This window comes from Balearica regulorum, chromosome 3, assembly GCF_011004875.1.
Source record: "Balearica regulorum gibbericeps isolate bBalReg1 chromosome 3, bBalReg1.pri, whole genome shotgun sequence".
NCBI classification, from domain to species: domain Eukaryota; kingdom Metazoa; phylum Chordata; class Aves; order Gruiformes; family Gruidae; genus Balearica; species Balearica regulorum.
In genome coordinates this window covers 93,994,013-94,009,335 of record NC_046186.1, presented here as the reverse complement: position 1 = coordinate 94,009,335, position 15,323 = coordinate 93,994,013, and the positions used below count along the sequence as shown (strand labels likewise).

Sequence of the window (15,323 nt, the reverse complement as noted above, 5' to 3'; positions counted from 1 at the left end):
GATACAATCCACCTACAGAAAGACACAGAGGCATGGCATAATTATAAACCCTTTTCCCTCAGTCTCTTTCAGGCTATATGATACACTCACTGAGCAATGATTATATCTGATATAAATTGCTACTAGATGAGCAAATGCAGTCAATTTGAGTCAACACATTAAACAGATGATCCTTCATGATTGTTGTCTAGTTCTCCATTCAATTATCTTATTTTGTTGGCAGTTCCTCCTAAACCCCAGCTAGACTCTATCTCAGCAGGGATAACTCCTATGCTGAAAAATGCTTGCATCCCGTCCTCTTTCACAACCTTTCCTCCTCACTAGAAAATTTCACTGCTTCCCCAGCTTCAGGTGGTTACTTTTACATTGCTATTTTGTTATAATTTTTATAAGGTCTTCATCATCACAAGGACCTGGCTCCCCTTTTCTTGCTCAAATCAGACTAAATGACAAATCAGATCTCCTACAACATCTCAGATCCATCATCCCTTCTTCTATGAGTTGCAGAAGAAACAGACATCTGTCATTTAACTCCCTTCATCAACATGCAAACTCTCTCTCAAAATCATAGCCGAAAGATCATCTTGACCTAGCATTCATCCCATGTCTCCATCCAGTCTGTCTTTGCTCTCCCTTCAGCACCACAGCTACTTCATTTGTTGTGTCTGTCTTCAAGGGTTTGGAAAACTTTACCCCTACTTAACTGCAATCTCTTATCCAGTTACAATCTGGCCATCGAGATCTATGCATGATGTAGTACTTTCCTCTGACATTTCTCCCAGATGCATCTCCAGGTGGCACTTTCTCATCCCAAATGACCTTTCTGACCTGATTCATAAGCCTCCCACCTCTCCTCAGCAGACCAAATCTAGATTCAAATATCCTCTCTAAAAGGTGAGGGTTAAGGTCTTAATAGATTTGTAAATCATCTAATCCAGCTCTGAACAACATAAGACACTAATAAAGAGAAGTAAAAAAAGGATAGAAACTGCAGAAGGGCAGGAATCATACTCAGAGGAGCCATTTCAAAGCAGTGGAGCAATAGGACATGCCTGTAACTGCTGCTGCTGGCTCTTTTTCTACTGGAGAGGGCAGAACCTGTTACTCTAAGTCAGCAGGCAACAAAGTGGCAGGAACTGTATAAGAATGCTAGTTCAATTCTAGAAGTAAGGTAGGAAATTGTCTACTCTGTATCTACCCGAGTGGGGCTGGAAAAACCCCAGAAAGTTGAAATAAAGGTAAATTAATTTCATTCATCCAGCTAGCAAGCATGACTCCTACTATCAATAATCACCTCAGTCTTTTATCACTTCAGCAGCCTTCAGACACTATCCAGAAAGTTTCTGGCTCTTCATCATAGCTATAAAGCAACACAAAACCCGTTCAAGTATTAATGATGTCTTACTAAGGAAAAAGGCCACAGTAGAGCTTTACATTATTTTTTTCTTTTTATGTAATGCTGCCTAACACTTGCAGCTATACCAAAACAAGACAGTGTTATTAAATCAGTTGATAAGGTATTAGAAACACGTGGACATGAGGTTTCTGAACAGTAAGCACATCCACCCTATCTGTGACTTAGGGGATACTATATCATGACAGCTTCAAAGCAATCAGTAGAGGGAAGACACAAGATTGACATCTTAGCGCATTCATTCTGTAGTGGCAGGATCTGTTCTTTCCTCTCATTTTGCATCCCGAGCTATGTATCTGCTGTGCTTCTGAAACCCAGTACTTCTCTGATGCCCTACCTGGACTACATGCATTTCCTCAGTCAGGGAACATCAGGATTATCCTGTTAAAAACATGTAGTCCAGTAAGTAGGTCTTTCTCAGGTGTTTCATGTCTACTGTAAGTAATTCATACTCAGAACATTCCCTTCAGGTATTCCCTTCATGACCACAACCTTCCCCACCTTTCAGAAAGGTAGCCAGTATGCTCTGCTTGAGATATTCAGAAGCCAGCAATCACCACAGACACATAAAATACCACAAAGGCCAAATTTCAAGCAACGTGGAATGATAGAACTCCACCACTGTCTTCAGTGGAACTGAACTGCTTTACATCAGATAACGATCTGTCCATAAGTTTTATAGTAAAGCAATAAGATCTACAAAACAGTGTATATCTGCACAAAAGCCTTATAACTATGCAGGTACTTTGGTAACACACCCAGCTTCTTCACGCCCAAAATCTGGCACGTAAGCCCAGGTCTGGATTTACATTTGTTTACACAACTCTATTGATTCTCAGACACAGAGTGAGACACCTGGCTCCCATCTCACGCTCCTCTCACAGCATCTGGGTCTCACACATTTGCAGTATAGCGACTGCTGCTTCTTGCACAGCTGGTCAGGGAGCTGGGAGCTGCCAACCAGCTGCACCTACTGGAAGGGAGCCTAGAGAGAGAAAGCACTGGTGCTGTGCTCAGTGCCACAAGCCTGTCCCTATCACAGGGCTCCATATGTAGATGGGTGTCTGTCTGAAGGGTGGAGCTGTCTCTGCCACGAAGCCTAAAATGTAATACCTCTCATGTATTGGGACTTGAGTAACTATAGAAAGCTGCTTGTAGTGATATGTACATTGAAATCAGGGACTTGTGCACATATATTGCACATGGGACATGTGTAAAGCAGACCTGACATTATGAAAAAAATCTCTCTTTGAACAGCAGAAAGAAAGAGAAGAAAGGTATCCTGGATATGGACAATTAAAAAGAATAAAGGTATCCCGGATATGTACAGTCTTGAACTGAAGAGCTGTCCTGGACATAAAGGATCATCTGTGCATAACTAGACAGACTATGATAGCATGGGGAGCTTTTGCCTCCCAAGTCTCAGTCCCCTAATTGCTTCAGAAATCTTAAACCAGCCAGTACTTGTGCCATTATCGTAACAGAAGACAAGTGCATCTGACTGTATGAAAAATGTTAATCTGACAACTATAAAGTAATCCAAGAGAAAGGAAAGGTTTTGTGGCCTGGCCCCCATCAGCCAGGAAAACAATCTGCTGCCTCAAAGCTTTGCTTTTTTCTGCTTTCAGAGACAGTGTCTTCTACTCAGATGATGATGCTAAGCCTTCTTCCTGGATATGAGCCTCTGGTCATGAAAAATCCAGCTTATTTTCATCATTAGTATTTTCTTACAGCCTCCACTGGAACATTCGTATTAAATGCAAGAAAGGAAACAATAATTGGGGTAAGGAGCCTCCACTGAGCCAAGGCCAGCAAAGCCTCCTAGTTTGCTGGAGTCAGAGCTCATCATATATAAATAAAAATGAGGGACCTCTCCAGATCTTGATTGCATTTGGCACTATGCAACCTTTCCTGACTGATTGGTACAATCATTCATTACAGAAAAGCACAGAGGGAATGGGCACAGGGAATAAAAGAGCAGAGTGCAGAGCCACTTTTAATTTATGGTTGTGGAGAAATTTGCATTGATCAACAACTCAAAGCCACAGGTCTGTCAGAGGTGTAGACCAAAACTATGATTTACATGCAGGGCAAGTGACACAGAAATTAAATCCTTGTATTAAAAATAATCCAGAAAGAGGATAGAGTGACTCAAAAGACTGATAATTTGAAACTGAAATACTCAAATCTTGGCAACATGTCTGAATTCAGATGTGATTAAATACTGTTATCAATATACATACCACATGTTTGGGGTTTGAAGCGAGGACCTAAAATGCACATCTTTCTACGCCACAAAACTTCCAGTGAGAAACTGAGGACTAAATCAGCTTCAGACATGGAGGGTACTTTTCTGGGATGGTGGTGCTCTGCACTGGGAGCCAAGAGACAGAAAGGGCAACTCTGCATATCTGGTTCCCGGAAGCATTATGAGGGAGCTGGAGGAGAAATAGAGAACTTTGTTCTCCAGGCTCGTCAACAGAGAGGCACAGCTGATGCCCTCTTGTACCTACATAGATAGACTAATGTTTAAGGCAGTCTATAGTCACATGAAAGCCCACAATGGAGGCATTTCTTGCACTTTTTACCCCATAAATACTCTTGCAGGTTGCAAAGCCAAAGAGGGGCCTCATGAACACTGCCACAGCTAGGACTTGGCAAGCTTGAGTGGGACTGGTGATATATGGGAGTACTTATTCAATGTGGTGAAGCCTAGTTGTCATCTGAGGTTTATGTTGTATCCATTACATTAAATGGCCTGCAAGGGAGAACTAAGCATGAAGGAAACTTGCTACTTTCAAGTCAGCTGCAGTGGGAACCGCTACTGCAGTTATTTAGGTTTGGATCTCATCTCCCTGTGGCTCTTAAAGGTGTGTTACCCAGTATGTGCCAAATTGATGCCTTGCTCAGAAATTGTTTTGCTTCCTCTGGCAAAATAAATAAATGAATTCTCAGATACTTCCATGCTGTACCTTAATCTCTCTTAACTTTTTCTGTCTGTCTTCTCCCCTCAACTTTATCTCCTTTGGGAAGAGAGACTATAATCACTGAATTTTATTCTCTGTATAGGTAGAGAGGGAACACATGTGGATAGATGTCACAGAGTAAGCAAAGAGCAGAGTTTTCCCAAACCTTCTGTTATTGATCACTTCATCCAATGCTACTGAAATATGTCCCCTGTGACCCCACTGTTCCTTTGTCTCTGTTCTGAGAGGACTAGCAAAGATACCAATCATTTGGATGGCTTGTGTTCAAAGTAGACTAACCAACTCCTTTCACGTTCTTCAGCATTCTGGCACTAAAGTGCTGGCAACTACTAGCCTGGAGGGTTGAGAAATCAAGAGAGCACAGCAAAATATGTGACAGCAGCAAATATCACACTAATTCCATAGTTCTGTTTCAGGTCAAGATGAAGACACTGATTTACTTAGGAAGGGATTAGCTAAATGGACAGGAAAAAAAAAAAAATCAAGTGAGACCCATGTGGTGGAAAAGGACAGAGAAAAAAGCCAAGAGCAAAAGGTACAGTAACGCAACAGGCGTCTTGGTCCAGATATCCTCCTTCCTTAGGTGGCACAAGGCATTAAAAGTTCTAGTCACAGTTGCAGACATTATCAGAGTATTCAGAGTTTACCAAGTTGCTGCCTCTGTTGCTTAGACTCTCCTGCCACATCTCCTCCTCATGTTTTTCACTATCATGGGAGTTCTTCTGTACAGCTCTCATTCCAAAGAGACTGAAGCAGAAGGAATCAATATGATCCTCATTTTCTCTCTTCTCTTTACTATCATAGTCACTGCCATTTCTCCCAGTTAGATTCCTGGGCTAGCTCATTTTTAATTCAGAGATGGAGCCAACTGTGATGCCATTGAAGCCATTACTAAATGTTATGGGATCAGAGGTGACAAGGTGAGAGACTAAGAATTGAATTTAGGGTTATGTCAGGAAGGGACATAGTTCCATGTTCTTGTAGTTGGTGTTACAGAGCGCTGCAGACAGAAACCAAGGTTAAGGTTTCAATCACAGTTCCCAGAATGGACAGAACACACTAAAGGTGTTTGATCCTGAGAGAAGGAGAGACCTTGATTCAGCAGTTGGTTCCATGTTCATTTCATTGCACTCAGGCAATACTACAAGGGAAAATAGATTTTTGATTTCCAGTGGCCTCATTGTTCAGGAACACATAGCAGTTCCATGTGCATCTTCTCTACAACAAAAGCTGGGGTTTCGCAGTAGGATCAGAAAACTACATCTCTTCAGAGAGAGGGGGAGAGAGAGAAGAGTGTAAGTTGCCTCACCGAAGCAGCAACCTACCTCTTTCGGCAACTAAGGAATGATGGGACCTCATATGGAGCAGTCATTTCAAAGGAAGAGAAGAAACATAAAGGCAGGCCAAAAGAGATTATGGGTAATTCTGAAGTTTTCAAATACAGAGAGTTCATAAGTATTTATGCTGCTCCTCAATGGTAAATAATGTAACCTAATAGGCACTTTTGGTGGCATAAGGTCTAAAGTTTTCTGAAAAAGCCTGGGAGGATGATAGGTAGTGATATGGATAAAAAACTTTTGTGAATCTATAAAATCAACAAAACTCTCTATTCAAGGACTCCAAGGAAAAAGAAGAAAAAGCAAAAAACCAAACCAAAACTAAAAAAGAAACAGGTTCAAATGCAACACAAGAGAAAGAAATCATGACAGGAAAATACACATTCTGCTTTCCCTGAATTACCAGCATTTAAGGTACCCTTCCTGGTATGGTCTGAATTCACATCTGGGATCAGGTTGCTGGTGTAAAAGAAATCTAGATGGCAAAGTCTTAAGCATCAAGCAACACACCACTCTTAATCAACAAGAGTCCAATATTGAGCAAAAGTAATCAGAATCCACTGCGACAAGAACACACCACTGCTAACAAATATGAGCAAGAACATGGACAAGCTGTTTCACGAAAAAACTTACTTCCCTTTGCCTTGCAATAGTTCTTCCAGATTCTTCTGCAGTTCCTGTTCAGTCAATAAAAGCTGTACAAGGAAAAAGCACATGTGCTTAGCACAGCCATTTTTGCCAGCAGGCACAAAACCAGCTTGGCGCCTGCCAATAGACCACCAAGTGCAGCAGCACTCTACTGCATGGTAGTATACACAGTGCCAGCTGAGAAGAGAGACTGAGCAAAAAAACAGAAGTGATGCTGGCTAGAACAGCCTTGATGACCAGGTAGGGCCAGCTTTATAATTTATGAGGTACGGGACCACTCCACACATCTTACTCTCTAGAGCTTCTCTTCCTTGCCTGTTCGTTGTAGGAGAGATGTTAAAGCCAGCTGTTCTGCCCTCGTTCAGTCGTGTACATGAAAGTGGCTCTTTGAGGGGCAAAGCTTGTGTTCACAGCTATTTTTGTTTGGTTTATGTCTTGTGCATCTAGACTTCTGATAAGGATTTACCTGTACTATTACCACTGCATTAGTCCCAAGGCAATCACTGTCAGCAGACAGCCTGAGAGCTAGTACATCTTCTCCTGTCTTAGCCCAAACAAAACCAGACTCGATCACCGTGAGCCAGTCTTCATTCAGACCCACTCCCTGCACATGTTCTCAATGAAATAAATCAAGATTGAATTTAGTACATATCAGGAGTAGCCCTTTCTGTTTAAATTTTCCAATCAAGGAGACAAGGCCTCAACACAGCATCCAGCTTTAAGTAACACAAATGCCTGGGATCCATCCTAGAACTTTTTTTCTGGTTGAATGGCATCGAGAGCACATATTTCAGCTGAAACCAGCATCAACTTATCATTTGAAAACAACTGCCTTGGTCAGAGTCCAGTTAGGCAGCTGCTGTTACTCGGTTGGTCTGGGTGCACTCCCCAAACAGAGCAGCCCATACATGTATACTCGCCTCAGCTGGGAGTCTACACAAGCAAGTTTGCAAGCTCTGGAGGTGTCACAAATAAAGGATCCTAACCTGGTCCTAATTCCTCTTCATGGATATCTTCAAATTCACTTCTCATGATATTAAGGACCACAAGAACAAGAGAAGACATGTTTCTAGCCCTCAAAATGTCCATTTTCCTCAGAAAGGCAGGTAGAAACAGACTAAGCATTTACTAGGCTGGAAAATTCATCACAAGGGAGGCTGTTCCAGCACAGCTAGGCTTAACTCTTCTTGTCATTAGCTCTTATGTGGGAAAATGCCCCAGATTTTAACTGCAACAAGGGGAAAAAATAAGGCTTTTAAAAATTCATTCAAGCACACCAAAGTTTCATTATACCCTTTGCAGAGCAGATGGCAAGATGAGGCTATACCCCCTGGGCTGCACTACAGATCTCAGATGATGTTGGTGTCATCATTTCACTTGGGGATTTGGGTCAAAAGGCTTTACGCTCAAATCTGGTTTTTATATAGTACAAGTGCACCCAGACTAGACCCCAACGGATAAGCAGCGGGGAGGCTAGTACACAGCATAGAGCTCTCTCAGGCACTTCCAGGTCGCTGATTTACACTGGCGCATTTACAGACTGAATCTTTCTAATCCAATTAAAATCTCATCTGAACTGTCAATATAGATGCAGCCTGTTTTATTTTAGTGTCTCATAGAACATGCATTAATCCAGACCTGTGGACAAACTAGCCCTTCTAGGCAAATTCTGCATTCTGCCAGCCCTGTTTCTAGCCCAGGTTCTCTCACCCATAAAGCCCTTACTGCTCTCATGTTACCTGCCTACCCAGGAACTCTTACGGACGTGCATCACCTTCCTATCTGAGTGCTTTATAAAAATGTGCGATATACACCATTAACCTTCTGAAAAACAGCACTTTTCTCTCCCAGCTCACTTCTCATGTAATGATGGCTGGGGTACTATCATTAAATATAAGAACATGAATATGATCTATTTTCATTTCAATGGCTTCATTTGTTTGAAATGTATATGCCAGTTACAGGCTGTCAGCACATTTAATAAGTTATGGCATAGACCAACAACTCGCAAACTTCTGGGGCCAAAAATTTTTACAGATCATCATGTATACTTGTCATTAAATTTTGCACCAAAAACATTATAAATCATACTGTTTAACAGATTTCCATAAGGCAGCTGTGAGCTGTTTTGCCACAAGCACATGGAGCACCGATATTTGCCAGGCATAAAACAAAAAGCTAAAAGCACCCTTAATACCACCACGAACTCTCAAAATCCTCACAGAACCTAATACCCAGTAAGCAAAAGACCAGCAGCAACTAAAACAGGTCTTTCACTATGACCTGAAGGTAAACAAGTACAAGTTTTAGCAAGCCAAGTTCAGAAGCAAAGCACATCTGCTGGTGACGTCTTCAGGAAGGCTCGATTGAATGCTTCAACAGATCTTGGTATGAGAGAGGTGAACTTTGATACAGCAATTAAAGCTTTGCATGTGAAAACCAATACTTAACAGCATCCAGAAATAAATTGAGAGCAGAACAGATTACACTCTTACTCATGAGAGATACCTGTCACCAAGCAGAATTCTCCACAATCAGCTGCACTTTCCGAGAGGAATTCAAGTAGTCTCACATAAAAGGCAAATGGACTTAAATACAGACCAGGATTTTGAGAGATACCTCCATAAGAGGAGATTCCTCATCTGCTACTTAGTCAGAAGCAAGTAGACTCTCTTCTACTGCATACCCTATTCTTCCTGAAACAGTAGCAAATCCTATTGACTCCTTCCCACGCCCTGGCACAGAATACTGCAAATACTAAAAAATTGTCATGGGTGCTAAGGAAGGTGAAAACAGTTAACAGAAAAAAAAAATAATCATACCATTTTACTATGTACACAGAAAGCAACTTTGGCTGATGAAGTCCTTGAGCTGAAAATTGTTAGAGGGTTGAAAAGTGTTCCAGGAAAGACCACCCTATGGCCACATCTGATATTCTTCCCTAGGCATCTGCTTTGGACCCTGTCTTGAAATAGGAGACTGGGCTAGATTGCCAGACCACTGATCTGACAAACTATAGCTGTCCCTATGTTTGGTATGACATACTATAGTTGCCCATATGTTAACCTCCACTTGCATACCCAAATTATATGGTTATTTTCATTGCTATAGCACTTTGAAGCCATGGTTATGGACAAGAACTTATTGGGCTAATGTTATAAGTGTAATGTAGAAAGATTACTGGCAAATTCCTCTAATTCTGAGATCCAATATTTTCTGTTTTATTTCTCATCTCGGTAGCACCACTCTGGCATATATACACTTACAGATACCTCACTTTACATAGCCTTCGATCTCAAAGTGGTAAAGAGATGGCTAATCAACTGCATCAAATGAGCATCACCTTCACGATGCAGATTGCAAAACAGCACAGCCCTATGACCTCTGCCTGTGATTTGCATGCGTGGCAAACAAAGTCAAGTCATTTGATGCCAGGCACGAATACCAGTTGCCTGCTATGGGAATCCACAATGTTTACCACAAAAGCAAAAGATAAAGTTCATCTGAAATAACCGCTTCCCTTCCTGTTTATGTCTGTTGCTGCAACAGCACCATTTCATGGTTCAAAGGCAGCTGGCAGATGAAATGTAATTAGCAAGGTCATCTGATTCTTATACCTCACCAGCAGTACATTATTGATCAACAGAACAGTATAGTCCTTATAGAACCGCAAAACCTAAGATTTTCCACTGTACTATATTATACAGCAGATTTTATCCTAAAGTTGTTAACAAGAAATTAACTGTCAGGGATTCATTCTCTAGAGAACTTACGAGGTTCCTTCTAATATGCCCAATCCTACATCTGTAGAATTGCATAGTGCTGTGAGAATAAATCAGCATATTTAATCATTTTGTTGCACTTATACCCAGTGCCACTGTCATCCATCCTGTCATTTGCCACCTTTCTTCCACCAAGGAATTAGTCATAAAAGAATGAAGGGGAAAAAATGAAAAAGAAAAACAACAACAAAAAGCTTCAACAGAAGTTTTTTTTCCTATCCCTAATAAATCCCTTAAGTCCCTTTACTCCTCTTTGAGGGGAGGATTTCATTCACCCCTTAAAATATATAAATCTGCCCCCAGAAACTTACCACAAGTTCAGAGAATCTAGCATTGAGCTCCTCTGCTGGTGGGATTGGGACAGAAAACTCAAGGAACTGGAGGGGGTTATTGTCCTTAAGGTTGATTTCAGGGAGGTCACTACCCCCAAAACAACAAAGAAATCCCAACGCATGACGATTCCTCTTCCGGGGCGCCATGATCATGGTGTATGTTGCTATCTTCTGATCATGTTCTGCAAAAAGAAAAAAAGAAACAAACAAAACCAACAGACATTAAATGATAAACAAGACTCTGCTGAATCTGTGCAGCTCTCTGCAGTTACAATGGTTATCATTGGTGTAACAGCTGGAAGAGCACAGAATGATCTGAGACACGAAAGAGCGAAATAAACACTCAAGCTAGACAAGGTAGCTAAGCTTTAATATGGTATTAACATGTTCTTGTATGGCAATGTAGAATCACTTCTCTCAAAGTTTCCCAAAAAGTTTTACAAACTCAGCGTGGAATTTCCCGGTAGGTAGATTTACCAGTAATGCTCAGTAGCCAAGGTTGAAAGCTACCATTGAATGCCAGTATTGGCCTTTCTCTCACTACTACAGTAAAGGAACCAAAGTATCAGAAGCTAAAAGCATAAACTGGAGAATTTACCCAGAACAAATGGAGGATCCTCCAAAGGTATCCCATTTGGTCAAAATAAAATGAACGATGAAACAATGAAGTAGAAATCAATTTTCCACCACTCTGGAGCCAGACCACCAAACACTCACTTATCCGTTTATGGCCAGGACTATCACAGTAGGAACATTTTGTCTATTATGTTTTCAAACACATGTAACAAGTTTGGGCTGCTTTATGTATCCAGGGGAGAAACTCCACTGTGCTAATGCATGCTTTCGATTTACATTTGAGCTGCCAGATCCCATCTTGACAGGACCCAGACTTGCAGGGCTTTGGTATCAGAAGCGTAAAGGCAGGCAAAAGGAGGCCTGAAGGAGGAGCTGGGAAGCGACTGATGTCACCACACCACACCGTTTGTGTGCAGCCCATCCAAACAGGAAGCCTCCTGCCAGCAGTTTGAAAGGAGGGATCTGTGCAGTCCACAGAGCGCCGCATATTTTGCCCTTTTAAGGGACTTGTTGTTTGACAGTTCAGGGGCTTATTTGTGCTATATTTTTTAAGGACTTCACTTTTTCACTTAATCTGCAGAATAAGCCATATCCTTAGAGAGTAAGTAACTAAAACCTGTTGTGAAGCCTGGCTCCCTGGGCACAGGGCAAGGGAGCAGGGAGGGAGGTGGCAGGTGAACTGAACCACAGGATGCTGGATGCTCTATCAGCGGCAACACAGCTGAGCTTTGTCATGGGAGCAGCTGCTGCCCTAACCTGCCCCACAATGCTTTGGTCTGTTTGCTTTCCAGAACAAGGCTGCTTTGAGCTCTCATAAAGACTAAGTAGTTGTGCTAGGAAAAGCACCTTTAGGACAGCAGTTGCACAGTGGGACTTAACATGCTGTGCACAGCCAGAAGCTTTCCAGGGACTTTGTGCACAGAAATCAGCATGCTCGCTTAAGAAAAAACTAAGCAACAAACAACAACAAAAAAACCCAACCCCAAACCTCCAGCCTTGTGGCACCCTGTGCTTGGCAGGAATCACCTGCCCTACTTTGTGCTGGGATTAATTTATTTAGCACCTCCTCTTATGCACTGGAGGGGCATCAGCTGCAACTCTCATGCAGCTGAAAGGAAAGTCAGCCAGTGCCAGGCAGTGTCTTCTGGCATGCCTGCTTTCCTTTGCCAACTTTGCAAGGGCTCGTATGTCTCAGCAGGGCTCACTACGGCAGGGTGATGCTGGCTTCAAAAGTAAATTTAAAAGATCATTGGATTCTCACTAGGAGATGCCAAAGGCTAACTTAACCACAGAACTGGTCTCTGACACTGGTTCAGTTAGCAAAACCAAAACGCCCTCAAATCCAGCACAACGATGTGCACAGCAACTTCTGTTTCCTCTCAGTAGTGGAGAGTTAAGAGATTCAGTTCTTAAAAGATTTCCCAAGAGACCCTCAGAAGAAGTTGAACTTGTCTACCACAGACCATCTTCTCAGGGACTACTCTGAGTACAATGTCCTTTATGGTAATCTGGTCATGGATGACATTAGAACCCAGTAGTTTGACAAAACTTTGTTTTGGAGGAACTCAAATCAATGAGCCACACCTGATTTACATACAATATAACTACACTTGCATCAATTCAGTTGTAAACCAAGTTCTGGCCCACTGTCTAGAGGCTTCCTCATTAACCATCAAAGGACCAGCATTCTCTGGGGCATGGACAATTAATCCTCCTTGGAAAAACTGGCTGAGACATTGAAGGGATAGAACAATAGCATCTTCCTGTATGAGCTCAGGTCAACACTTCGGTAAGCAGTCCTCCAAAAGAGGCACCTTACCAGGAAATGAGTATGCAAATGGATATGAAGGCCAACGTTTTCTATAGGGTAAGTGCTGCCCTGTTCAGGGCATCACAGGTTGTCCTGTACTGACTTTCATCACTCAGCTTTCATCTTAAGAAGGTTCATCTAAGAGGTGAACAGTCAGTCTCCAAGCCTTCTTCATCCACAATGCTGAAAAATACACAGGCTAGTGCTTGTTCCTGTAGTTCGGCATTTATTCCTTGGGGTCCATGCTTGAGAAACTCAGCAAACCTCCTCAGTTTTCACTACGCTGCAAAAGCACACAGAGCTCAGGTGAACAGTAACCTTGTATTACCTCACTTTCATAAAGCATGACTCCATTGGGTAATTCATACACTGGTATTTTCCAGGTCCATCTATAAGCAGCATGCAGGAAATTCATACTGAGTCAGAGGGGTAAAATGGTACTTTTGTATTGCTACAACACTGTCCCTGTAGATAAGTGAGGTGTCTAGATGCTTTTAAAAGAAGAACAATTGAGGACTGCTAGAGAGGAATCCAGCACAAGTATTTTAGAATTGAATCACTGAATGAATGAGTGCTATTTCTAAGTGGGAATACCGTCTTTATCTAAAGATTAAGCCTGCCAATCACAGGATGCTGAGGGGCATTTACTTAAGTTGCACTGTTTATACTATTTAAAAACTAATTACAACTCCTTGATTTTTGCTGGTGAACATAATTTTAAACAAAACAAACATTTTCTAATAGCCTCCAAATTAATAACCTTTTTTCTTTTCTTTCTCTCTCTTTTACCTTTTCTTTGTTAAGAACCAAATCTGGGGAAACTGCTTTCAAAGGATGAGGCTGGGGAGGGGGAGAGGCAAGAAAGAGAATGAAGAACATCAATTACCACTCAGAAAAATGAAGTAACAAAGCTGTCATAAAAATTTATGAAAATAACAAAAGGTGGGGGGTTTACTCTAATAAAAGCTCTGTTGCCTTTCAACTTCATACAAGTAAAGTGACTATAAAAATGAAATGTGCAATTATCTATTTCTATATATACCTCCGGTGAGAATCAATGGGAAATCTCTCTCTGGAGAGAATCCCACTATTACACATAACTTCCTCCCACAGCTCTTCTCAGTTGTACTGTTTTACCCTTTTGCACAACACAAGTTGTCATCATTTTAACAGCTAACCGCACACCCGCTCCTCATAGCGATCACCCTCCTGCTTCCCAGCCCCATCTGTGGTTCGGCTCAGGTCAGGAGTCACAGTCTGGAACTTTGCCCGAGGTCTAATTATAACAACGTCCTCTTCCTCTGACAGGGCGTACGTGTTCATTTCTAAACCATTTGGCCCAGTGACCAAATATAATTAAGCTAATGCAATTCTTCCAAGTCTTATCAGAAGGTTTAGCCACATGGGATGAGATCCATGCTAACTGCACACGAGGATCCTCTTTAAATTGCAGGTTCTAAATTCAGTCTCAATCTTTTCTTCACTCATTTCAGAAATTATAATTTTCATGCAAACGTATCCTTTAAATAAGCAACATTCCACAAACAATAAGTCACCTGAAACAACTGCTATGCCAGCAGCTCTCCTGTGCAAGAGAACTGATTATCATAGTTTTAACCTCACTGTCTTGTCCTTCACCAGAGTGAACAGCCAGAGCACAACTATAACTAAAATAGAGAAAATTAGGTTTGTATCATCACCTTTGGAAAAACAGAAGAAAGAGTGAGAACTCTGTGGGTTAACTAAAGACATGCAGTCCTGCAAAACCAGTTTGCAACATAAGGAAGCATTAATGGAAAACACTTCCAGAGCTGAATCTCCACTGATCATCAACAGACACACAATGTCAGTGGATGTAGCCACAGCTCTCACCTGAGCGGGAAGTATGGGACATGCAGAATTATGATGCAGAATCACTGTCCACACTGGTTTATGCTAACAGGAGAGGAAACAAAGTAAATCACTTCTGTTTCCCTGTAAATTGTATCTTTCTCTATGGCAGGATAAAACATATAAATGTGATGTATTACCACAGAAGTAGAAAGAAACCTGAATTTAGACTGGTTTGGAACATAAGCCAAGTCACTCTCCACCCCCAAATCCAAGTTAAATCTCTATGTTATTCAACTATTAAAAAATAAACCATCAGAACTTCATGGCATTAGAATAGCTACCTTCATCATCACTTATTGGTGATGAAATGAAAAAAAATAAGCACCATGCTCAAAATTTGTCAAAATATATACATCAGGTAAAGCTAAAGAGCACCATACTGATCCTATGCTCAGTTCCCCGGATGTGGTGGGTTGACCCTGGCTGGGGGCCAGGTGTCCACCAGAGCTGCTCTATCACTTCCCTCCTTTCTCTAATCAGGAGAGAAAAGATATAACTAAAAAAAACTTATGGGTCGAGATAAGGACAGGGAGAGATCATTCTC

General features: G+C 41.6%; 1 protein-coding gene across 6 annotated transcripts in view; it reads right to left on the bottom strand.

Annotated features, from left to right (window-relative positions):
* Positions 1-15,323, bottom strand: part of DAAM2 (dishevelled associated activator of morphogenesis 2) — a 205,642-nt gene that overhangs the window by 111,144 nt on the left and 79,175 nt on the right. For 5 of the 6 annotated variants that reach the window (XM_075749014.1, XM_075749017.1, XM_075749018.1 and 2 more), the window contains one exon: positions 10,480-10,682. The exons of the other annotated variant lie outside the window; for it this stretch is intronic. In XM_075749014.1, coding sequence (XP_075605129.1) covers positions 10,480-10,653 — 174 coding nt within the window. In that variant the 5' untranslated portion in view covers positions 10,654-10,682. The remainder of the gene's footprint in view (positions 1-10,479; positions 10,683-15,323) is intronic. 6 annotated transcript variants of the gene reach the window in all.